The sequence below is a fragment of the Neopsephotus bourkii genome, unplaced genomic scaffold (genome assembly GCF_033783945.1).
Source record: "Neopsephotus bourkii isolate Nb327-2 ecotype Australia unplaced genomic scaffold, CSIRO-AGI_Nbou_v1 NB_941, whole genome shotgun sequence".
Taxonomy (NCBI): Eukaryota; Metazoa; Chordata; class Aves; order Psittaciformes; family Psittacidae; genus Neopsephotus; species Neopsephotus bourkii.
Window position 1 is genome coordinate 556,595 of NW_026901435.1, and position 26,206 is coordinate 582,800.

Here is a 26,206-nt window from a genome sequence, read left to right on the forward strand (position 1 = left end):
AGAGGGGCTATGCTGGACCTTGTTCTCACCAAGAGGGAGGGGATCTTGTGAGACCCCACCTGGATGACTGTGTTCAACTCTGGGGCGCCCAACATAAGAAGGATGTGAACATGTTGGAACGAGTCCAGAGGAGGCCACAAAGATGCTCAAAGGCTGGAGCACCTCTCCTGTGAAGACAGGCTGAGAGAGCTGGGCTTGTTCAGCCTGGAGAAGAGAAGGCTCTAGCATGTACCTAGAGTGCCTACAGGGTTGGATGGGACTTGGACCAACCTGATCTAGTAGAAGGTGTCCCTGCCTGTGGCAAGTGGGTTTGGAAATAGATGAGCTTTAAAGGTCCCTTCAAGCCAAACCATTCTATGATTCTATGAAATTTATAATTCGATAAATATTTATAACTCAATAAACAAATTTATAGAAACAAAGGTTTTTATAAGTACATTAGCAAGAAAAGGAGGGCTAAGAAGAATCTTCATCCTTAATTAGATGCAGGGGAAACACAATGACAAACTACGAAGAAAAGGCTGAGGTACTCCCTGCCTTTTTTGCCTCAGTCTTTGATAATAAGACCAGTTGTTCTCTGGGTATCCAGCCCCCTGAGCTGGGAGGAGAATGTAGCCCCCAAAATCCAAGGGGTGCTTAGAGACATGGTTTAGTGGTGGATTTGGCAGTGTTAGGTTAACAGCTAGACTTGATGATCTAAAGGCCTTATACAACCTAAAAGATTATGTGGTTCTATGAACTCATTCAGCCGGCATCCCCGCCAGAAAGGGCATGGGGTTATAGCAGATCACGAACCCAGCATGAGGTAACAGTGTTGTACTATTGCAAAAAAAGAGCAAATATTGTGCTGAGAAGTATAAATGGAATCACCATCAGCAGAACACGTGAAATAAAGCTCTCAGCTGATTCAGGGCTGGCAAAGTATTGGCTGGAATACCATGACCCACAGGAGCACCCAACAGTTACCATCATTTGGTACTGATCTTGATGGGCTAAATCAGACATGAAATACAAGTGCCACCCTAAAAAAGCTCGGTCTTTTTGTAACAATGTAGTAGTTCCCTTTCTCCCAGATCAGCGGTCTTCCTCAGTGGCACAGCAGGATATGGAGATCCCAGTGGTCCAAACAATGGTTCGAGGGGCCCAAATCCTGTGATCCACCCACCATAGCCTGAAACAGGGACATTTCCCAAGTTCCATTCGTAAATATTTAAGCTCAGTCAGTCCCCTTAATCAACCACTTCAGCAAGAAGGAAATATTTTTTTTCTGTACTTAATCTCTCCTTACATTTGGCTTAGAAAGTAAATTATGAAGTATTATTTGCTGAAGCTTTTTAACACTAGGTTGAAATATGCTTCTGGTCTAGTTGCAGATGTCCCTGCTCATTGCAGGGGGGATTGGACTAGATGACCTTTGAAGGTCCCTTCCAACCCAAACTATTAGATGACCAGTGTTCTTTCTAGTCTTTTCTTTTACTAGGACTATTTCAAGTAGACCTTTTCATATATCTATAGTACTTCTGGGGTGATTTGAGAGAGTCAAAAAGCTGTCACTGCCCCATTCCTTGAAGTGTTGAAGGCCAGGCTGGCCAGGGCTTTGGGCAACCTGGTCTAGTAGAAGGTGCTCCTGCCCATGCAGAGGGGTTGGAACCAGATGATCTTTAATGTCCCTTACAACCCAAGCCATCCTGTGATTCTGTGATACGATTCTATAGTTGGTGGGAGGAAACCATAAATATAGGTACTTACAAAAAAATGTGAGTATGAGTTTTAAAAGTATATCATATAGAAACCATTTGAGAAACAGAATTAGGTGCCTGCTAGAAGGGCAAAGCCACTTTATTTTCTGTCAGAAACACCTTGACAATATAGAGTGCTCACTAATAATTTATCTGAATGTAGGCTAACATTTGCAAAAAATACCTGTATCATGTACACAGTCATAACAAAATAATTCAGCCACTTACAAAAGCTTTATTTATATTCTTGTAATACAGCTTTATCATGTAATGCAGACCTCTTTCAGGATAACCACCTCCAACTGCAGATGAACTGCTGAATATTACCCCTTTGGCTCATTTTGAACTATTTTTGCAGTTCAAATATTGTGAGGTCATGGAAGAGTTACTCTAGAATTGGTCTTGCTCAAGGTACTGTGCAAAGGCAGTACAAACATGACAAAAATCGCAGAAGGTTACAAACACTAGCAAGGAAAGCAATCACTAGCAGCAGACTCAGACAAATAAATCTCTACTAATCCTGTTAAATGCTAAAACATTCCAGGCCTCAGGTGGAAGACTTCTAAAGGTGACAGAAGACACCACTTTTTCTTGTTCTTCTGGTCTTGCTTTTGAACTGAAAAGGTCTGTTGCTGTCCTTATAAATCAGAGACACATTTATCCTAGCAGATAGTTATGATTTTTTTTTTATTAGTGTTTGAACATAACAAACAGAAAGAGACTCTATTTTTAGGAAGACAGTGAGGAGTAAATTTGTACGTAAAACACAGCAGTTAATGGTTTCTGAAGTCTGACTGTATATAAAAAGAGATCCAAATGACTTCACCTGAATCAGCTGTTTCATTGCATACCTTGTATAACTGGGGCAAGGTGAGTGAACACAAGTTCTTATCGGGGGTCAGATCTCAGCACAGGTACAGTGGCTGAAGTAACTTTTGGCATCAATCAGAGTTTTTTTATAGACAGTGTTGCAACACAAAGATAAAAATTACATCAGTACACATTGCTTTCTCTGGGGCATAAATATTGCATTTAGGCTAGCAGTCTATCAGGATGGTTTCAGTGCTCCCACAGACAAAGGAAAAAGAATATTTCCAAATTGCTTTTATATTTATCATGACTCTAGTTGCTTTTTATTCTTATATCTAAGAAAGACCTTAAGTGCTACTGTGATATCTATTGAAGGTAATACTCAGGGCTTGGGTAGGTAGATCCTTGGCTATCCAGGCAAATACAAGGAAGGCTGAATAATCAATCTCAAAGACTCCAGGTTTAAAGTTTGTTCAAATCTTTTTATTAATACTGATTTCCATAATACTTTCTGAGATGGTGGAGCAAGGGAGAAGTTTATTTCCTGAATTTGCTGCTGATTTGCTAATCAAGTTTCCAGAAACAGAGACTTGGAACCCTTCCAATTTTCCTACATTAATTAACCCCAAATTAATTTTTTAGGAGCTACTTAGCAGGGAATTAAAAAAAAAAGACAGATTCTGTGAAAGACTTTTTTAAAATAAAATATGAGGTAGTAGAATGGCTACAAGGCCTACAGATCAAATGTAAAGAGATAAGTTTAAAAGAGCCGCAATTGTGATCTGTTTGTTGCTGCTTGACAACAGGTAGCAAACCCCTCTATCCTTAAGTATTTTTATAGCCACATTATTTCAAGCTGTGTCATTTCTGCAGCAGGGCTATGGTACCCGTATGGAAATCATTTCTGCTTTTCCATGCATGAATTTACAGGAACAAAGTCACAGTCATGGAGTACACAACAGATTGTATGCAAAAAATTTCAGAACATACTGCAAACAAACGCTAAGGATAGCAGTACAAACCTGCTCAACACCTGCTCTGCCCTAATACCCCCTCCATCCCCATCAGGTGTAACTGAGAGCAGCATAGCTGAGGCCAGCACATGGTTACCTCCGCAACCCAAAGCTAATTACATCAAACACATGCTCCCGACTGCACAAAGCTATGCAGCCCATCCCCTCCGGAAAAGGTTGCATTTCACAGTCATTTAATAGTAGCAATGAAATTTGACTGTTGTTAAGGAACACAGGCCTTGTTTGTGCATATGGCCAACTCCAGGGGGTTTGGTTTGGGTGTGGGATCCCACTCCAGTCCCTGAGCCTATGTATCACAACGTGGTGGTCTCCCACAGTTAAGTGACCATGCTTGCTGCACCGGCTACCACCAGGCTCTGGATAAAACCCAGTGTTATAATGGAGAGCCGCTAGTAGGATTCCCTTCAGCAGGTGATTAGAGCTTAGCCTGTTTCTAGCGGGCACAGAGCCAACCGGAGGGGCTGTCTGAAGCGGTAAAAGGGAGGGCGGTCTAACCCTTTAGCAAATGCCGGGCCCGGAGCGGTATCACACCACCGGGGGCTGCCGGCGCGGGGAGGGCTGCGGGCCCGCACCACCCACGTTTCCCCCCCTCACACCTGGTTGCCCACCCGGCTGTGCGCGGAGCTGCCGGTGACTCAGCGGCAGCAGCGCCCGGTGACACCCCGAAAACACACCCCCCCGGCGGCGGCGCCTCGCCGCGGCTCTGCCCCCTCCCTCCCGCAGGATCATCCCACCCCGCCGGGCGGTCACCTCAGCAGGAGGAGCTGCCACTTTGCCTCGGCTCCCGCAGCGACCTGACGGCAGTGAGCAGAGCCGAGCCGAGCCGCGTCATGCAAGGAGAGGAGGCAGCCAAGTGCCGGGACGCCGGCCGGTCCCGGCAGATCACCATGAAGAGGGGCTACGAGGTGCTCCGCGACCCCCACCTCAACAAGGTAGGGGCAGGTGCGCCCTCTTCGCTCGCCCCGAACCGCCGTCCACGCGGGACGGAGAGACCTGCTTCGGCTGCCTGCGGGGCCCGGCCCGAGGCGGCGGGGACGCCCGGCGGCCTCTCGCCGTCGCCACCGCCACCTGTCGCAGCGCAGCGCCTGGAGAGCGCCCCGCACGGCTCGGCCCGGCCTGGTCCGGTCCGGTGCCCCACAGCGGCTGGCGGGTCGGGGCAGCCGGTGGGGCGGCGGGTGCGGGGCAGCGGTACTTCCTGCGGGCCGGGCGGCGCTTCCTCTTCCTCCGTGGCGGCGGGGGGCCCGTGGGCTGCCGTGTTCGCCCCCGCCCCGCCATCGTCGGCCGGGGGCGCGGAGCTCGCCGTGAGCAGCGGCGGCAGCCCCGCTGTATCTTCTGGAGAAGAGAAGCAGCAGCAGCCCAGGGAGGATGATGCTGAAAGTTACGCCGCTCTGATACGAGTTCCTGTGCCGTGTCTGTGCTTTCCTGGTACCCTCGTTCTTTCTCCTCTCTCTTTCCCACGGACGCCCCAGCTTGTTTCATGCTGACAAGCCTGGATGTTCGTGTTGTCCCCTGGCAGGTGAGAAAGGCAGTTTATCACCATTCGCAGTTGTGAAATTGACCTCCAGTTCATCCCCCTGCTCTGCATCAATTCAGCTCTTAAGAGATGCCGTAGCATAGCAAAACCTTTTTGTCACATCTCTAATTTATTTAAGAATAGTAATTCATCATGTTAAAACTTACTAAACATATTAAACTAATCTGGAAAAAATTAATCTGGGTGTTTGCACAGCTCTGACAAAGATGTGAATTTCAGATACTAAAATACTTTATTGGCGTGACAGGCCTCTGGATTTGCTGCTAAAATGAAAAATGGGTAAAGTTAAAGGCAGATGATAAGCCTCACCTAGCACATAAAATCTTGGTCAACTCCTTAGCCCCAGCTATGTTCTTGCAAATTACCTTTAATGCTGCTCTGCCTTGTACCTCTCCATTAGGCTGTATATGCAGTCATTTTAGTTATTGGTGAGTTGGATAAATTGATGCAAACTATGTCTCTAGTTTTACTGGGTAGGTTGACTCATCATGAAAAACTCCATGTATTAGTTAGATGAATAGTGCTTTTATTAGCCTTGGTGCTTGACTACAAGGTTTCCTCAGAAGCTGTCTAATGTCTCTGTGTGTAGGCCCAAGAAGGTCTCCTGAGGTTAGGTAAAAGGAAAATTAATCAAAACATAAAACTCCCAAGAAGAAACCAAGGAGAGGCAGTTTCACTTGGAATTGCTTTTAAGCAGCTCTAGTATTCACGGAAAAACCTTATTCAGAATTATCAGGAAAGCCATCCCAACAAAAACCCCACCTTATTTTAAGAAGTAAAATGGGGCTTATTCCAAAATGCACTGAATACAGGGTACTCAGAAGCAAAGCAAGAGCATTGCTATCTTCTTCCTTTCCAATACATCTACCTTGCCTCTGAACAGCATAGCTGGAGATGAGGTGCTAAAGAGGAAGGGTCTTGCTTGATTTCTTGGCTTTGGCTTTCTTTTTCTTTCCCCCCTCAGCTGTGATACTTGTACCACAGCAGAGAAGCTGGAAGGAGTTGTTCATTACCAGCCACATCTACCCAGCTAGCACAGAGTTTGGTGTTAGAAAATGTCAGCTGAAAAATCTGGTCTTTATGCCCATGAGAGTCTGGTCCTGCTCTGCTGAAGAATGGGTAATCCAGTTTTCTGACTGAGACAGGTGACTTTTGGTGAGTGTGGATATATTGCACCCTACTGTATACATAAACACATGCATATGCATATGCACACCCCTTAATATACATATATTTTATTGCCAAATATATATATGGGCAATAAAATATGTTAAGTACTGCCAACATAGTTGCCAGTTTGATAGCTTGAGGCCTGCCTGTGTGTGTGGGAGCTGTTATTCCCAGTTCACTTTCTATTGCCAAGGCTGTTAAACAATCATGAGGTTGCAGAGAATTCAATTTGAAGTTGGGGGGGAGGAATTTCCTTTAATGATTCTAAAGTACAGGGATTGTTTACAGTTCTGCAGAAGTGCCAGAACTTTCTGCTGTCTCCTGGGCCCTAAGAGTTGCAATTTCTCTGTATTGGTGCTTTCTCTTGGGTACAGTGCCGATCCTATTTGCTTATACTTGTCAGGAGTAGATTGAAAGTACTGAGTAGTGCTATCTAGCAGTGACTCGAATTAAAACAAGACAAATGAAGTTTCAGGGTCTCTTAAGCTAAGACAGCTGGGCTGTTAAGCAGGTAAAGCTGAAATATGCTGCAATAGGTGGAAGTGTGGGCCTTGCATCCTCAAATAGTACACTCCATTTCTCAGACAAGTCAAAACGAAAATTTTACAGGGAACCATTTATACTGGGATATCTTTAAAAGTAGATGTAAAAAGAAATAGGGAGCTATTGTTTTAAATATTTTTATTAATACCCATCTTCATTTTGTCCTCCACTCATGGAACAATAAATCTGGATTTCTGCACACTCAGTGCATACATTACTTTTTATACTTTGGCTGGTGAGAGATGAGCGAAAGGGCTGTGGAAATGTCAGAGTAAACATCTAGATCTTTTCTTTTCCACTTGCCTTCTACTGCCTGGATGGCAGAGTTTCCAGAACATACTAAGCACTGAAGTATGTTGAAGCCCTAGGCAATGTCATTCTTAAATCTTTTATGTTCCCTTTGTAAGTAATTCACAAACGTGTACAGACTTTACTGAGCAAAAGCTTAATAAAAATGTTTGAGGTTGTTTTGTTTCTGTCATGCTGGGGCATTTTGCCTATATGTAAAACCATTGCTGCTTTTACAGCTCCATCTCAGCAGCAGTGATGCATCAAGAATTGAGTCATCATGACTTTAATTGCTTGAGGACGCATGTCCAAATCTGTGGACAGTTACTGTGATTCAGTTTATCTTCTGAGATTTTAGGTCCATAGTGTTTAAATGTGTATTTAGAACCTTTTTGTTAATCACCCCCCCTCCCCCCCAGACAACTAAACACATTGTAAATAGCAATTACAAGGAAAACAAACATAATTTCACTTCTTTTCATTGAAATAGATCACATTTAGAAACCTTTGGCTGGGATTTCTATGTTCTTTAAGCTGATGAGCTACAGAAGTGTGAAAGCAATTTGCTCCGCTTCTACTGTAAATCTCATTTATGCTTTACTCAATGTACGAGTTTATAATTTTAAAACAAATCATTTGACACTGAACTTTCATCTAATTTTTCATTTTTTTACCGTTTAATGATTAAACAAATGATAGTTTCCCATAAGCTACTTGTTTTCAGAATCTTGATGTGAAGATACGCAAATGCGTATTTCAATACCAAACTTTTTGAGTATCCTGTATCAGTTGCCAAATCTGAGCACTTGAAAACACCGAGAAACTTTGCCATTGGAGTAGCGCTTTGCTTCCAGGCTGCTTTTGTATTCTTTCAGAGTAGTTCAGTGAGTAGGAAATGAGTGATTCTGTGAAATCTAAGTGCTGGAGGGCTCTTTTCCTTCTCCAGCTGCTTAATTGTTACCCCTCTCCTGACAGTGCTGTCATCATTGCTGAGTGTAGTGTGTGTGCAAACTGGTGGTCCCTCTTTTTTATTTTCCTTTTATTCAAGTTGTCCTAAGGCACTGGAGAATTTCAGAACAGCCTGTGATGGGGCTGCTGAATATCCAGGAGCTCCCAATCAACCCCACCTGCCAAGACATTTATGTTTTATCCTTACCACCTCTTCTATGTGATACTGTGGGATCTTAGTAGGTTCTTAACTAAGCAGTGATATTAGTTGTTGGCTGGAGCTGGCTGTCAGACATGCTATAAGATTTACGAACCATAAGATATGTAAAATGCTCACTATAAGATAAAAGAACCATACTGGAATAGACCAAAGGTCCCTTTATCCCAGTGTCTTTTTTCAGACAGTGGCCAAACTGGAGATATTAGGAGAAGTGAAAGACTGAAGGATGCCTCTAGTGACACTTTCTCAGAATAAACAATTCCAGGCTGAGGGAATGAGCAGTTTATCAGGGGGTTATTAAGATATGAATGCTTGTCTTTCCTATCAGATTACACATGCTATCTGTACTAATTTACTGTAAAGACAATTGTAAACTTTTTTTTTTTTAATTTTAATTCAACTGAAATTGTCATCTAGCTAGACAGAAGCACGGACTTCCCATTTTGCCTGTATGTTTCAGAGAGCGGGAGGAGAATGCTTTTGAAAACCAGATATATTTTGTTCTGTATACAGCTAGTTGTTTCACTAAAATCAAATTTGATTTTGAGAAAATATCATCCTGCAATTAGTGTGGGTGACACATAGAAAAGGTTTTGTGACTGACATTTGTTGGTGACCCTGTAATAGGCCTCAGAAAACCTGACTTCAGTAAAAAAAAACAGGAGCATTCCATTTACTGGGTAAAAGAGAATAAACATTTAAGAAACTCCTCTAAACAAATCTATTCCTTTATCAAATACCAAGCATTGGAAGTCTTTTTCTCCTTCCATTGGTAATGTTCATATTTTCACATCATAAACACAGGTACTCTGTCTGGGTACTCTGTCTGGGTCCTCTGGAGTGCCTAGTGCTCGCTAGTTGTTGCTTTTGTCTTAGCTGTAGATAGATATTCCACAAGGAAAACTGATGAAGCTGGGGACGGAGGAGGAAAACACTGCTTAAAATGGCATATTATCAGTATCTATACTAAATTGTAAAATATGTTTTCTGGAGGTTACCTGATGTTGCAAAGGATGATTTCATATTAAGTGGTAGTAGGCATGATAGTGTCTTTTAGATTGGAAGATGGTCAGTTCTATGTGAAAGTAAAGGTATAATTTGAGTAAATCTTTTGTGGGTATAGTTGCTGATCACTCTCACTGTCTTCTGCCTCCTTTTTTTCCTATGAACATTTTACCCATTACAACTTTGTAGTTTCTAACACTAGTATTTCCAGGTTCTTATTCCCATCAGGTCACCTAGCATAGAGATAAGCATATGCTCTTTTTCTGGTGTTTGACAAAAGTAAATGGTATGGTGGTTGTGCTAGCACAAAAAGCAAATCTGTCTGGTCTGTCTGAAACCTTTTGGAGTGAACTTGTATTGATTTTGCCTGTGTTTGGTAGGCATTGCAGTTTTGAAGTATTACTGGGGTCTCTGACACCAGAGGTGCTGTTCTGCGGACTGACAACCTAAAACAGGAGATTTTTCAAGTATGAGGTTGGTTCATACCAGAGGTATTTGCTCTTCAACAGCCAGGACCATAAGTTGCAGACTGGCAGAACTGCAGTCTGCAACTTATTGTGGCAAACACATTGCCAGTGTTTTCCTTCTTGCAGTCACCTTTTTGAGATGTGAGGGAGGGTTGCAATGCGGGATGTTTTTTGTATGGGTATTTTTATTTACAGTATGTGTGAAGGACTTTAAAAATTAATTCTGTGGGGTTTTTTTTCTACCTTTGTTACTTTAAGGCAGATTTTTCCTGCATACTGTTAATGAGGAAGAAGTCTTGGGAAAAGCACAAAGTATTTCAATCGGGTTATTTTACCACCAACTTCTATTTCATGTATAGAGCTTACAGCATTCATTGCTTCCACCTGCTTTGTTCCTGACCTAGCAGGTAATTTGCTGTGGTTGCTGTTTATATTATTTTCTTCCTGTTGGCCTCTAGTTCCTTGCTTGCTGTTACGAAAAAGAGTGCTGAGACAGCAAGTTAGGAACGAAGTTCTGTGACATGAATTAAAAGCAAATAAGATGGAGAAGTTGTGTAGTAAGCAATATAGCAGTGTCAGCAGCTCAACAGTGGTCTGCGTTGTCACAATTAGAATTATTTTGCTGTGAAGCTGTTTCAGGTATTAAAGATGCTTTTCTGTTGTGCAATTTTCTTGTGAACTTCAGTAGTTGAATACAAAGTTGACCTTTTTCTTTAGACTGAGGAATCCTTTGCCTACTGGTTCTAAATGCTACTTGAATAGAAACCTTAATCCTGGCACAGAGGGCCTTGCAAACAGGATTTGCTTACGTAAAATAGGTTAAATGCACTTTTCTATACTAGGTTTTATAGAGATGCTGGGCACAGAACTTTGGTGGTGTTTTTTTAGTCTTACTGATGGATGCTGACACCAAGTAGGATAAGAGCTCACTGGGAAACTGTACTTCTGTTTAGGTAAAATAAGCTGCAATGAATATTTGTGCTTTCTGCAGAAAGCATATCTCATCATACAGGAGTTCTTATTTTGCATTCTTCACTTTATATATGCAGTTCTGCTGAGTCAGTCTCTTGTGTTGAGCTGTCTCTGAAAAAAAGTTGTGGCCATAGCAGCCACAAGCTTCTCTCCCCTGTCCCTGCTTCCCTCTCAGAGGAGAGGAGGAAGTGAAATGTGTAACAGAGATGTTTCTTATTAACCCATGACCCCAAGTTAAAATGTATCATCTTTGCTTTGTCATACCTTTCCTTTCCCCATCTTGCCTGCTCAGGTGAGCAGTGTATTTGGTGCATAACTGTTGACGCGGGGGGTCACGGACAACGCAGAGACGATAAATGTGATCAGTGAATGCCAATTTATTACAAAGCTTTAACTCCTTACATACCATTTCTTACATGCACTTACAGTGATTTGGCATATTATGATTGGATACATGTCTTGAAGACCCTTAGCTACTAACACATAATTGGTTAAGCACAGGTGTGAGAACTTGACCTCGAAAGCTTGCCAACAGCCCACAGGTCTCATAACTCACTGAATTATAGCTTCTTCTTATCTTGCTTGCTTAAGCTTCCTCGGGCCTCTCACAGCCTTGCTGTATCTTTCAGGATTATTCAGAGTTTATGTACCCATTATCCATTCTCCCATGAGAACACTGTCTCCATACATAACTGGCTCATGGCTGCTGTAGCCCAGGCTCACAGGGGTTGATGTTGACCTTCACACCAAAGGTCTCATTGCTCCAGACCATGGTTAAGTGACCTGTTGCCCCTGTGCTAAATACGTGTCCAGGGAAGTTACGGAGCCACTGGTGGAGGAAGGCTTACCCTTACAGCTTCTGAGCATAAGGGATCGTCTGACTCCAGCTGGGAGGTTTTGCAAGATCCAAAGCTATTCCGTAACTAGGAAAGCTGCCAGTTTTGGAAACACCCCCTGTGATCATCCACAGAGATAGCTTCTGTAGAAGTGGACGCAGAGGCTATGTCTCTACTAGCACAAACCAAATGGATTAATGCCTGGTGCTGTACATGTGTGCTGGCTGGTAGGGTGATGCATCACGAGGGCACTGGCTGGTGCTTCTGGGTCTCTTCCTCTCATCTGAAGTTTTATGACTCTCTCCTTTGCCATGATTTAAGCCAGTAACTCAGTTTGGCAGTAGTAGGGTGTTAGTTAAGCTTTGTTTGAATGTCCTTCTCTTTTATAGAGGGGCTTTCTCTTTATTTTGTGCCAGGGCAGTGTGGGCCAGGCCCATGACTTGGAGTAGTTTTACAGTAATTATCTCCATTGTCTGGTTTAAGGCAACATCAAAGAGCTAAATCTGGTATAGGAAAAAGGCAATAAAATGTTGTAGGATTACCACTTTGTAATATGTGGGAGCCAAAGTTTTGGGCAGCAAAGCTACAGACAAACTTGAAACAGTTGTGGTGTGTCTGCAAAACTAGAATGGGTAGGACTTGGAGCTTCCTAATAGAAACAGCAAGATTTTACATGCACTTGTCAGAGACCAGGCAAAATCTTCAGTGTTTCCAGTGTTTTACCTGAGACACGAATTCGGGTCTTCAAATAATGATGCTGACAGTTTCTAGTTAGAGGAGGAAGATGAGAGGATCTGGTTTGAAACCATCTTAAAAATCTGAATGTACACAAGTCTATGGGTCCTGATGAAATCCATCCGTGGGTCCTGAAGGAGCTGGCAAATGAAGTTGCTAAGCCACTGTCCATCATATTTGAAAAATCATGGCAGTCAGGTGAAGTTCCCGACGACTGGAAAAAGGGAAATATAACCCCCATTTTCAAGAAGGGGAAAATGGATGACCCAGGGAATTACAGACCAGTCAGTCTCACCTCTGTGCCTGGCAAAATCTTGGAGCAGATTCTCCTGGAAGGCATGCTAAGGCACATGAAAAACAACAAGGTGCTTGGTGACAGCCAGCATGGCTTCACTAAGGGGAAATCCTGCCTGACCAATTTGGTGGCCTTCTATGATGGGGCTACAGAACTGATGGACAGGGGTAGAGCAGTTGATGTCATCTACCTGGACTTGTGTAAAGTGTTTGACTCTGTCCTACACGACATCCTTGTCTCTAAATTGGAGAGACATCAATTGATGGATGGACCACTCGGTGGATAAAGAACTGGCTGGATGGCCGCACGCAGAGGGTTGTGGTCAATGGCTCAGTGTCCAGCTGGAGACCAGTAATGAGTGGTGTCCCTCAGGGATCTGTGTTGGGCCCGGTCTTGTTCAACATGTTCGTCGCTGACATGGACAGTGGGATTGAGTTCTCCCTCAGCAAGTTTGCCAATGACACCAAGCTGTGTGGTTCGGTTGATACGCTGGAGGGAAGGAATGCCATCCAGAGGGACCTTGACACGCTTGTGAGGTGGGCTGATGCCAACCTCATGAAGTTTAACCATGCCAAGTGCAAGGTCCTACACCTGGGTGGGAGCAATCCCAGGCACAGCTACAGGCTGGGCAGAGAAGAGATTCGGAGCAGCCCTGCCGAGAAGGACTTGGGGATGTTGGTCAATGAGAAACTTAACATGAGCCAGCTTCAGTGTGCGCTTGCATCCCAAAAAGGCAACCATATCCTGGGCTGCATCAAAAGGAGCGTGACCAGCAGGTCGAAGGAGGGGATCCTGCCCCTTTATTCTGCTCTTGTGAGACCTCACTTGGAGTATTGTGTGCAGTTCTGGTGTCCTTAACATAAAAAGGACATGGAACTGTTGGAACAAGTCCAGAGGAGGGGCACGAGAATGATCAGGGGACTGGAGCACCTCCTATATGACGATAGGCTGAGAAAGCTGGGGCTGTTCAGCCTGGGGAAGAGAAGGCTGTGTGGAGACCTCATAGCAGCCTTCCAGTATCTGAAGGGGGCCTATAGGGATGCTGGGGAGGGACTTTTCATTAGGGACTGTAGTGATAGGACAAGGAGTAACAGGTTCAAACTTAAACAGGGGAAGTTTAGACTGGATATTTGGGAAGTTTTTTACTGTAAGGGTGATGAGGCACTGGAATGGGTTGCCCAAGGAGATTGTGAATGCTGCACCCCTGGCAGTATTCAAGGCCAGGTTGGCCATGGCCTTGGATGACATGGTTTACTGTGAAGTGTCCCTACACATGGCAGGGGGATTGGAACTTGATGATCTTAAGGCCCTTTCCAACCCTAACTGTTCTGTGATTCTGTGATTCTATGATTCTATGAATTTGGCTTGACACTAGAATATTCTGGCTTGTCATTCAGGGAGAAGGGTATCATGCACAGCCAGTAGCACTGCTTCCTAGCTTCCTTTTTACTGAGAGTAAATTAATGGTAGAGGAATTCAAGAAGGGAAGCTGGTAAAAAAACTGGCGTCAAATTAGCACTTAAAAAAAACCAAACCCCTTTGTTACTTGGAGAGCTTGAGTGCCTGTAACCTCCACAGACTTCTAAGACATGATTCCTAGCAGACCGTTTAGAAGGAAACACTGAAATATTTATTCAGTGTGCAAGATAAATGTTTTTGGCTAGCGGAACCTTTCAGAGACTAGTCTGGTTTGATCTAAAATGATGAACATTATGGTTTCTGGTTTTTTTGCTTAATTAAGATGACCTTAAATAGTCCAAATCTATGGGTGATTTCAGAGAGAAAAAAAAAGGCTGTGAAGAAAGCTAAATGTGATTCTGTTAAAAACATCCTGATTTTGCATAAGAATTATTTTATGTGTAGTCCTCAGTATAGATTTTTTTTTTCTTTGTTAGGAGTTAAAAGCATGAAGTGCATGCATAAGAAAAGAAGTTTTGGCCTTATCAAAGCTTAAGCTTTGCTAATATAATTTGTTGCATAATTCAGGAAGCGAAATCCTGATTTAGGAAGAGGAGGTCACAGGGCACTCTGGAGGCGGTTCTTGCAGGCGCTGTGTGCTTTCTGCTGAAATCAGTGTCTGTAGTTTATTTGGATACTGTTAGTGCCTATTTCTGTGTGAAATACAATACTCTGTGCAGCGCTTGAGGTTGTTTACAATGTAGAGGAAGCACAGGAATTATGGAGTAAACACTTCGTATGTACATAAAGAATACATAATGTAGAATTGGAAAAAAAAGAAAAGCAAGCAGCTTGTATGCTCTGAATACTTGTGTGGCTCCCAGCCAAAGATGTAGAAATATGTCAGGATATATTTATCTGGTATAAGAGTTCTGAGAGCAAATTCATTACTGTTTTGCTTTTCAAATATAAATGAGGCATAGAGCAGCAATGCATTTTCTCATTACATACATGTGCTTGTTCAAGCAGCAACTGTTACTTGTTTCTGGCTTAGAAAAACTGTTGTTTTTTTTCTCCAATAACCAAGCTTAACATTAAAACTTATGTCAGTGTTCTGCCTATACTTTCTGAATATTGATACAATAAATATCCTTATGGTTTGAAAAATTACAAATATCTTTGGTTCAATGTAACTTTGCTTAAATAAGTTCAGTCTTCTAGCTTGAGTTAGCTCTTTAGATTCATCTGTCTTATTAATGAATTGTGTGTATTTTTGGAGCAGAGTAGGTGCTATGAGGCATTAAATGATTTTGGCATCCAGTTCAGATGGGATATCACAGTTTAGCTTTCTTCCTGTTGTGCTCTCTGAGTAATACGTTTTTAAGTTTGCTTTTGGCATGGAGATTGGGTAGTATAGAATTACTGTTTTGCAATAGAATTAACAAAAATTGCTATGAAATACATAAGTCTCTTTTCCACAAAGGCAAAAAGAAGAAAAAAAAAAAGGCTTTTACTAATGAAGTTAAAAAAAAAAAATAAAAAAAATTGTGTCTTAAGTCTGTCCTGGAGATAACTGCATAGTGGTAATTATAAAGCGTGTTATGACGTTTTCGGTACTAGTGTCTAGCTGACTTATTGGATTTCTTCCTCCAGATACCTAACTTTAGAAAGCAGATTTGTGTGTGGAGGTATACTTACAAAAGAGGCAGTAAAGCCTCTTTACTGAAATAGTACAAAAGAGCTCAATAGTTACAGATAGAAGTCAGAATAGAGCAGTGTATTGCTAAAATAAAATGAATGCCCAAGTCTATGAAGTGCTTAATGTTGGTTTGATTTGTCTTGAATATTTTATTAAAGTTCTGTATTTATTTTTGGAGGGGTTGAACGGGAGCAACGCACCTGAAGCGGAGGAAGACTTTGTATTAGATGGTAGGTAGATAGCTTTTTGAAGGCATCGATCATGTTCCTGCATCTTTGCTTCTTAAACACACACTTCTGCACTCTCTTTTGCTTATCTTAAGTTATCTAGATGACAAACTTAGGTTAAATGTATGAGGCATCAAAATGCTCTGCTTCACCAGATCATGGCTGATTAAGTGTATGGTACTAAAACTCTTAAAAAGGACTTTGCAAGCTTTTTGTAGGACCTTTTTTGCCACCGTTAAACATGTTTAAATTACAACTGTGTTTCTTTTTGTAATGTAGAAAAGTAATTTAGTAGCAGAAAAAAACTTTAGGATTACTTCAAGTACAGAATACTGAACCCTGATTTATGTCTTCAGGGTATTCAGTTTTTACAGTCTGAGAGCATAAGAGCAGTGTGGTTATCTTTTTTTGTGTTGTTTTGTTAAGACAACATTTCATGCCAAATTCTCTAAGGATGAGGCTTATCAATTGCATTGCTTTTCCTAAGAGAATGCTGGATAAAGCCTTCCTCTTGCTCATGTGACGGGATTTGGCATGGCTGTCTATCAGGTCAGTAAAGGGTCAGGTAAAGAAAAAATAATGGCCCTTAAAGTAGCTTTATATTCCTGATTTTTTTTTTTTGTTGTTGTTTTGTTGTGGTGGTGGTTTTTATTATTAGTTTTTAAACGTTTTACTTTGAATAGAACATATTTAGAACACTGCAGTAGTTGAATTAAATACATTGATTATAGGTGAGGATAAATAAATGTATATGCATATGTAAACAGTTACCAGGAGAGGTGTCTTACTGTACAGCTTTTTTTCTGCATTGAAGGTAGTGTTTGCCACACGCCCTCAGCACCTGTTTGAAAGGAACACATTCATCTAAGATCAGGAAAAGTAGAACATCTCACTTTGCATCTTACCTGGAGAAACAAGTCTGGCTCTGGCTCTGTCTTGTAGCCACTGGCCTTGCGATTGCCAGAAGAGTGAAAGTGTTCCAGGTCAAGAGTCTGAGTGAAACTAGAGCCTCTGCTCTCCTGCCAGGCTCTCTGACCTACTGAGCTCTCGTGCTTCTTGGAGTGACATGGGTAAACTCAAAGTAGAAAATAAAAAGCGAATTCTTCCTTCTGTGGTGTAATTCTTAGGAAAAAAGTAAAATCTGTAGGATAAAGAAACACACCTTTCAAACTAATATTATTTTCTAAACTTTTTTTTTTTTTTGTAGTTTATGGCAGTATCTATCTTCTGGTTCTATAGTTGCTGAGTCCTCTAACTTACTTCTGCTGTATGGATGTAGTGGGTAAAACCAAGAAGAATAGATGAATATAGTTTAGTTGTCATAATGTTCCACCAGCAGTTTAGACAGGGTGTGTGACTAACAGACACCCTTTCTGGTTTACTTTGAGGTACACTTCACAAATGTTTAAAGGCTTTCTTTGTATTGCTTCGTAACTATGTAATGAGTATGTGTACATACATTTCCCTTCCCCTAATTAGTGAGCTCTACTTCAGCAAGAGAAGTAGAATACTGTAGCAGATTGGGCACTGGACTGGAAACTAGGTCATGCACTTGTGATTATTAAATCTTAGTCATTTAGTTTTCTCATCTGAAAAGGCAAGCAGCATTTGAGAAATGCTGAGGATGAAAACTAGGATAAAGTATTTGGTCTTGTATAATTAGTCTTTTTAGATAACATTTTGCTATGTTGTCTTTTTACAGCTATAATCTAGTTTCTATTTACACTTTTTTTTTTTTTTTTTAACTTGGTGACCCAAATAACCTTCTAGTTTTTGCAGTAATCAGTCTGCAGGCTGCTATTTCTTTAGAGTCACATCTAACTAAACCCATGTCTATTCTGTATAGTACTGACTTATTTTGTTCATGTTGTTCTACCATATTGTAATTACAAGTATAGAAGGTATTAGTGGACGTGCAATCTGCTGCACGTACACTTTCCTAGATCCATGAAAATCCATTAAACAGGACTGCAAATCATGACCAGTGTTGAATTCTGGGAGGGGGTTGGGGTGGGGGTGCAGTGGGGGGATGAAGAAGTTCTGAATAGGCAGGAAGAAATCACCCATCTGTGTAGCTAAACCTGCTTCAGGATTCAGGCCGTGCTGTGCCACATGCAGATTAGTTCCAATTAGATGCAGTGGTAGCTGACCCTTGGCCGCCTCGTGTAAGCTTCCTAGGCCTGAGCAGCATTGGTAGAGTTGCATCCATTCCAGCTGAGTGTGGGCAAGAGGTGAGAAAGCATTCAGTATTTATCAGCTGAATGCCTGAGGAAGCTTAAGTCAGTGCTTCCTGCAAGAAAATGTATTTCAACCTTGAGCTAACCACTACTTGCTAGTTTTTAACTCGGTGAAACTTCATTTCTTCAAGAAGCTAGAATTCATGTCTTCATGACTAAAATTCATGCAATGATGTCAGTAAAGGCTGACTTTTTAAGGGTATATTTAGTCATGTGAAGGCTTTGCTAACTATTGGATAGGCAGGGTGATATAAATTTGAAATACACTCTTTTCCCACTGTTAATATTCTAGAAAAAATATCCTGCATAGAAAATGTCTAAACGCTGACTAAAACTTATGCCATACCTTGTGTAGTGGAGCTGCCATTGTCCTCAAAGATATATTTTTAAATATCTTATTATTCTTTTCTTTGATAAATTTGCTAAAAGCAATGCACATGTATGTCCTCTAAACATAAGGAAGTCCATGTATTTTCTCCACATATTAATTATGACATTCTTAGAAATTATGCTTCAGTGGTGTAAATAACCAGCAAATTAGGATTTTCTTTGAAAAATGACTCGATGAAGGTTTAACATTGAGCAAAATGAATCACTTTTCATGTCAAAATATTGAATTTATTTTAATCCTCCCATATTTTTAATAATTTATTTCAAATTGATTCCTGTTTTCTGTTCAGCAGTTACCAGAAAGCCTACATAATGAATTAATATCTATGAACCTAATCCTGAAAATAATTATGTAAGTAGCTGCAGAAAGGTAATGCTTGTCTGGCTGTGCTCCAAACTGGCATTAGAACAACTCTCAAAATATATAGTGATAAGCATTACCCCCTTCCCCCCCCCCCCAAATGCTTACATACATCTATTTGCTTAAACACATAGTAATAATCTTTCAGTTACTATGATGAAACATGGCATGTATGTACAAGCCCTATTTATTTTGTACTGGCTTCTTACACTTCATTACTTAGGCAAAGCTGTTATGTGGAGAGCAGAGCAATAATGCAGTAATTAGACATACAGCTGTAGAAAACTGAAGCTGGATCTGTTATGGTGAATCTGCTCTGCATACTGTGAATCTGTTATCTTCAGCAAATCTTAATAATATTAACCTCATTAATCTTGTTTTGGTGCTGTGGGTGTTGGAATCCAGGTACTAGCGCAGAGAAATTCATCTTGGGTTGAAGGTGGTATGATTTGAACAGGAATTTACCCTACCTGTCTTTCCTTCAGCTGACAATATATGTTGTTATAGGCAAATGAATTTCTGTTTGCAGCACCAAATCCATGTTGGCAGGAGCAGAAGCTGTTCTGGATGCAAACTCTTCTTTTGAGTGGCAGCATCTCTAGATTATGTATGCTGCTATTCCACCCTGCCTTGAAATGAGTAGTTAGAGGAAAATGCAAGTTAATGATTGAGTGGCTTTGTCAGGTGGTGCAGCATATGGGACTGAAGTATTTGAAGTAATCACAAGAGCAAATCCTGGGTTTTAAAATAATACCTTCTAGACAAAATTACTCCCCCTACTGTAGTTTTCCATGCTAAGGAACTTGCAAACAGTATTTTTGTAAGCCTTTTCAATGACTTAACCTATTGAATTTAGTTTGTGCTCTGACATTTTATCTGCCTCATAGGTTTTGAGAAAGCATGTTTAATTTTGGGGAGCCATTTTTTTGGGGGTGTATGTTTATTGGTCTGTCTTAGTAAGGCTTTCCAGTGCTTTGGCCCACATTTAGCTGGCTTATGCAGATGTGTGAAACCCACATGAGTGTGTGTTCATTTCTCTTTCCCTGCTTGACTCAAAGAGTAACACAGAACAATAATACAAACCAATTAAATTAAGGTACCTGGCATTCATCTGCATGAAGTTAGTTATTTCCAGTGCCTGGTGCGAAAAACTGTGATTGCTGCTTGAAATGATCTTTTTTTCCCCTGAAACTAGAAAGACCACTGTCTGAATGATACTTAGTGGAAGGAGCTTGGAAAATATCACAGGGAATGCAAGTGGAATATTATTACAAAACCATATGGTAATTCCTATTGGCAAGGATCTCAAGAGGTCTGTAGTTGAACCTTCCACCCAAAGCAAGGTTTAGGTATATAGAGATAACATGTTTCTCAGGGCAGTACCCTGTCAGGTCATGAAAACCTCTATGGACAGAGTCTGTACAGCTTCCCTGGGCAACTGTTGTGGTTTAATACTGGCTGGCAACTAAGCACTGCACAGCTTGTTCACTCACTTGCACATATTGGGGTGGGGGAGAGAATTGGAAGAGTAAAAATGAGAAAACTCATTGGTTAAGATAAAAACTCTTTATTAGGTAAAGCAAATGTCATACATGCAACCAAAGGAAATGAAGGAATTTTCATTTCCCATCAGCAGGCAGGGCTCCATCATACATAATGGTTATTTGGAAAGATAAACGCCATAATTCCGAATGTCCACCCCTTTCTCTTCCTTTCCCCAGCTTTGTATGCTGAGAGTGCTGTCATACAGCATGAAATATTCCTTTTTTCAGTTGGGGTCCGCTGTCCCAACTCTTTCCCCTCCCAGCTTCTTGTGCATCACCAGCCTAATCACTGGTGGGGTGGTGTGAGAAGCAAAAAAGGCCTTGACTCTGTGTAAGCACTGCTCAGCAAGAACTACAACATCCCAGTGTTATCAACACTGATTCCAGCACAAATCCAAAACATATCCTCATAGAATCATAGAACAGTTAGGGTTGGAAAGGACCTTAAGATCATCTGTTTCCAACACCCCTGCCATGGATAGGGACACCTTGCACTAAACCACGTTACCTAAGACTCCATCCAACCTGGGCTTGAACACCACCAGGGGTGGAGCATTCACAATCTCCTTGGGCAACCCATTCCAGTGCCTCACCACCCTCGCAGTAAAGAACTTCTTCATTATATCTAACCTTATTACTAGCTACTATGAAGAAAATTAACTCTCTCCCAGGCAAAACTGGCACAGCGACCTGTATATGTGTTTGTTCTCACAGGAGAAGGTATTTTCCCTTATATCCAGTCTAAGCCTCTCGTTTTATCTGGTGCCTGTTGTCTCGTCCTTCTGCTGTTTACTGCTCTGGAGAGCTTGGCTGTGTCTTGTAGATGGCCTCAGCACAGGTGCTGGAAGGCTGCTGTTAGATATCCCCCCAATCCTTCTCCAGGTTCAAGAGATCCAGTTCCCTAATAGGGGGTGTGCTTCAGCCCATGGTCGTCTTGGTGGCCTTTCTCATGTTGGGGACCCAAAGTTGGACTCTTATTGTAAATGCAGTCTAATGAATGTCAAGTAAAGCATTATGATAATTTTCCTCAAGCTGTCATCCTGTTAGTATGCTATGCTGCTGCTAATATAGCCCAGGATACTGTTGGCTGCCTTTGTTGCCTGTGCACACTGGTAGTTTCTGCTCAGTTTGCCGTCTGCCAGGTCCTTTTTGATACACCTATTTCTCCTCAGCCAGTCAGTCTGTCACCAGTTTGAATTATTGTAATCTGTATAGTTTCCTTTCCAGGCTGCAATAGTCTACATTTGCCCTTCTTGAATTTCATGAAGTTCCTGTCAGCCATTCCTCCAGGCTAAGTTCATTTTGGTGGCAGCCAGCCATGCTCTTGGGTGTATCCACGTTACCCCTTTTGTTGTCATCTGCAAACCTGATAAGAATATGCTCCATTGCCTTCATAAATAAAGATGAAGGATGGTCCCATTAGACTCCTGCAACACTCCAGTTCTTACTGGCCTACAGGTGGAGTTTAACCCATTAACTGTTTACTTCTGAGCCACATCATCCAACACTTTTCTTTACACAGATGGTTCTCCACTGATCTAGACTGTAATATCCCAACTTATGTGCAAGGATTTTTGGGAGTCAGTTTTGAAAACCTTGCTTAAGATGAGATAAATGGCATCTTCTGTCTCCCCTTCTCCATAAATCCTGTCATTTTACTATAGAAGGCAATCAGATTGATCGGGGACTTAAGTCCAGTCTGTAATGTCCTACTTGCCTTATTCAGTCCCCTTGGAATCTTGAACTGTGCTGGTCCATGGCCACTTCACCTGAGGCTGGCATTTATTGTTGAATCCCTCGTCAGGTCTTCTTATTCTTGAAGAGCCAGTCCAGCTCTGCATCACCGCTGGCTGGCTAACCCTGCATCTTCTGTATCATTCCTGACATTCTTCAGTAATATCCTGTATTTTTTTTGTATCCTGGTTAAATTGCTGTTTGAGCAGAAGTGGAGGAGATTGAAGTCTACCATAAGAACAGGGGCCTGTGATCTGGAGACTCACCTTGGAGGTACTCAGGGGCAAGGAAGGTTTGTTTTGTTGGCATCTACAGAGATTTCAGTTATTCAGCTAAGCATTTATATTCTCCCTATATAAATAGCAGGAGGAGGAAGAAATAGCTGTGTACGCATAGCACATGAGCATGACCTCTCCATCCAACTCATAAATTCCATTGAATACAAGTCTCTTGGCAATTTCATACAAGTTTTGGAATACTATAAAAAAAGAGAAGCCATTGTGTCTCTGGTTCCTCTGCTGCTATCTGTGGAATTTTGAAAGAGCTATCAACACTTCTGTAAAGGAAATGTAGTGCAAATAGAGCAGCTTCTTGAGAAGCTGGGAAATATTTATTCAGGCAAACCCAAGGCAGTGCTTTCTTTTTAGAGCTTCATTTTGTTAGCTGTTGAACGGGAAAGGTCTAGCAGAATCCTGTAGTTCTCATCCCATCCTGTTCTGTCTGGCCTGAGAGGAAGCCATCTGGGTCTGTTTCTAGAGCAAAATTATTAATAGTAATGTCAAGGAATTCTCTCGATAACTAAGTGGACAATCCATCATCACTAAAGAAATTTAAATCTTGGGTTAAATCTTCTGGCTGGGTCTACAGAGCAAATCAGCTATGAGAATTTTTCTTTTTCTTTTTCTTTTTCTTTTTCTTTTTCTTTTTCTTTTTCTTTTTCTTTTTCTTTTTCTTTTTCTTTTTCTTTTTCTTTTTCTTTTTCTTTTTCTTTTTCTTTTTCTTTTTCTTTTTTTCTTTTTCTTTTCCTTTTCCTTTTCCTTTTCCTTTTCCTTTTCCTTTTCCTTTTCCTTTTCCTTTTCCTTTTCCTTTTCCTTTTCCTTTTCCTTTTCCTTTTCCTTTTCCTTTTCCTTTTCCTTTTCCTTTTCCTTTTCCTTTTCCTTTTCCTTTTCCTTTTCCTTTTCTTTTTCTTTTTTGTTTCCACTTTCCTCAGCTCATTCATTTCTCTGAGGTTTCTCTGCATGGAAATTAAACTGCAGGACACAGCCTGTGCATGCTGCAGAGGAGATGTGTCAACTACAGGTTTGAAAAGCCTCCACACCAACTATTTCAAGCTGTCATCTGTTTCAGTTGAGTGAATTTTTAAAGTAGGTCTTACCTCCTTTACTAAATAAACTAATATGAAAGCTCAGAAAAGCAACTTGAAACTTTACTGGCTAGCTACCTGCAGGTGGGTTGCTGTAATTGAGAGTTCAAGCTGGGTGGAAAGGATGGTGTCTGTCTTGCTGTTGTAGCTAATTTTGCTCACCTGCAAAAGGGGGTAGTTCATCTTGCTAGGTTTGTGTTTCTGATGTTTGGAATAATTTGTTCTCCTGTTTTTCCTGCTGTTTTCAGGATGCTGTTCCCGTGCTGCTTACCTTTCATAGCTGTTTTACAGTTTTGAGGTTTGTTTGAATTTTCAGTGGTTTCTGGATGCCTTAATAGTAGCCTAGAAACTGAGACCCAGAATCACAGAATAATTTAGATTGGAAGGGATCCCTGGAGCATATCACAGAATGGTTGAGGTTGGAAGGGACTGCCAGATGTCATCTAGTCCAATCTCCCTGCTTGGGCAGGGTCACCTAGAGCACATGGCTCAGGATTGTGTCCAGACAGCTCTTGAATATCTCCAGGGAAGAAGACTCTACAACCTCTCTGGGAGACCTATTCCAATGCTCAGTCACCCTCACAGGAAAGAATTTATGTTCAGGTAGGACTTTCTCTGTTTTAGTTTATACCTGTTGCCTCTCATACTATTGCTTGTCACCATGGAGAAGAGTCTGGCCCCAACCTCTTGACACCCTCCCTTTAGATAACTTACATGCATTTATGAGATCCTACTCCTAAGACTTCTCTAGTCTGAACAGGGCCGGCTCCCTTTTTGTTCAAAGCAGGGACAACTTCATAATACCCCAACGTGTGAATGGAATGAAACCAGATCAAATAATCTGGTGGACCTACAGCTTATAGGAAATGGGATGCCTATGTGCTTTTACCTTTGGTTTCCTGAGAAAAACTTGCCCCACTGCACTGAAACCTTGCTGAATGTGCCATCTGCTTCATATAAGTTTTAAAGCAACTGTTATGGCATTGACTAGCTAACTGACCACCTTTGTTGTGGTTTCAGACTGACTGCCTTCCTTCCTTCTTGTGATCTTAGCCTGCTCAGGCAGGCTGAGCTCTACAGGTTCAGTAATCTTGGTGACTGGAAAAGAAACTCATCGTCTAGAGTTAGGTCAGTTATGGAGGTCACAAGAGATAAGACCAAATTATAAAGTTTGGCTAATGAAAAGAAGTCATATTAGGGCTGCACTTGACCTGGTCAGTGATGGTGGAGTAGAAATAGCACAAACCATCTTGGTGAGTCAGAATCTCCACTGGCCAGGAACCTCTTTTTAGGGAGAAAGCCAAAATGTGCTGCTATTGCTCCTCTTGGAATTACAGGCCTCCAGTCTGCAATTGTTCCAAATAATGTGTCATTCTTTGCACAATTCAGAATAATTTAATTATTCTTGTTTGTGTTACTGTCAGTGGAAATGTAACAAGTATACCATAGAAAAGAATGTGACATTTTCCTATATTCTATTGAAGAGAAAAACAGAGCACTCTTAGCATCCTGTGCTCATGTTAGAATAGTTTCTTCACCAGTATTTTACATCTTAATGTGCTTACATATATAGACTTGCAAACTGTATGCAAGTAGTAAACACTGTGTACTTTATGGCCTGTGGTTTCAATAGGAAATACTGTTGATCTGTAGACCAGATGCACATGGTATACAGCATAAAGAATTTTTTATTAGGAGATTCTGAGGCTTGGAGCTATTTAAAAGTTTATTTTAATTTTTTTGTGGAAGGTGGAGGGTTTTTTCCTACTTTTTTTTTTTTTTTTAATCTGTTTTATTTCATTTCTTTGGTAGGGAGCAAGAGATTTGGGGTATTGAAAAGAAAATATTTATTTATTTTTCCTTTGGGCTAGTCTGATCCTGTGATCCTTCAAATAGTTTGCTGTAATTAAGAGAAATATGTTATTTATAGAATGTAATAGTGAAAGAGTGAAAAAATTTACATGTAGACCAACCTATATATAACATGCTGTTATCTCTTTGCACTCACACATAGAAATTACTTAGGAAAAACCACCTCCACTGGGACAAGTGCTTACTCTGTGTTTGTGTGGCTACAAAGATAGGGTCTAGTTCTTAATAGCCATCAAAATGTTTTGTGCTCTGAGTCAGACTGATGTAGGTATTTATCCTGCAGTTGATTTACCTGATACTCTAAAAATTAAGTGGGATCCAGTGCATAGCTACATTGAATCTTAAGAATCCAGAACTGTTTTTAGAGAGTGGTGGTACCAGCAATCCCTCCTGTATTTACTCTTAGCTTCAAGAAAAGCAGAGCTGGCTGTTTTCTTCTCTCTCCTTCCTGACAAAAGTTTTTGTATACTTAAAACCTTAGCAAGCATATTTTCAGCTTCCTTTCCTTGGCTCTTATCTAATCACTTTGGATAGATAGTCTTTGGGTCACTGTTTTATTGTGTGTTTACTCCAACCATATTTGAAAGTTAAAAAACAAAGTAGAAGGACATGTAGTAACAAAGCCTAATCTTGAAATTCCTGTGGCTGTCACTACTGTTGGATGGCTACTGTTATCTTCCTGTGTAATGTCCTATAAAAGTACTATTTTATATGTGATATTGAAAAGAATAATACAGCAGACTGCCTTTATGTGTTTTAAGGTGTCTCACTATTGCTTAGGACCA

The 26,206-nt window shown here is 41.3% G+C and overlaps 1 protein-coding gene across 1 annotated transcript in view; it reads left to right on the forward strand.

Moving 5' to 3' along the window:
• The first annotated feature begins 4,170 nt into the window (after window positions 1–4,170).
• Window positions 4,171–26,206, forward strand: part of ME1 (malic enzyme 1) — a 168,903-nt gene continuing 146,867 nt past the window's right edge. The window contains exon 1 of the mRNA XM_061358346.1: window positions 4,171–4,515. Coding sequence (XP_061214330.1) covers window positions 4,414–4,515 — 102 coding nt within the window. The 5' untranslated portion in view covers window positions 4,171–4,413. The remainder of the gene's footprint in view (window positions 4,516–26,206) is intronic.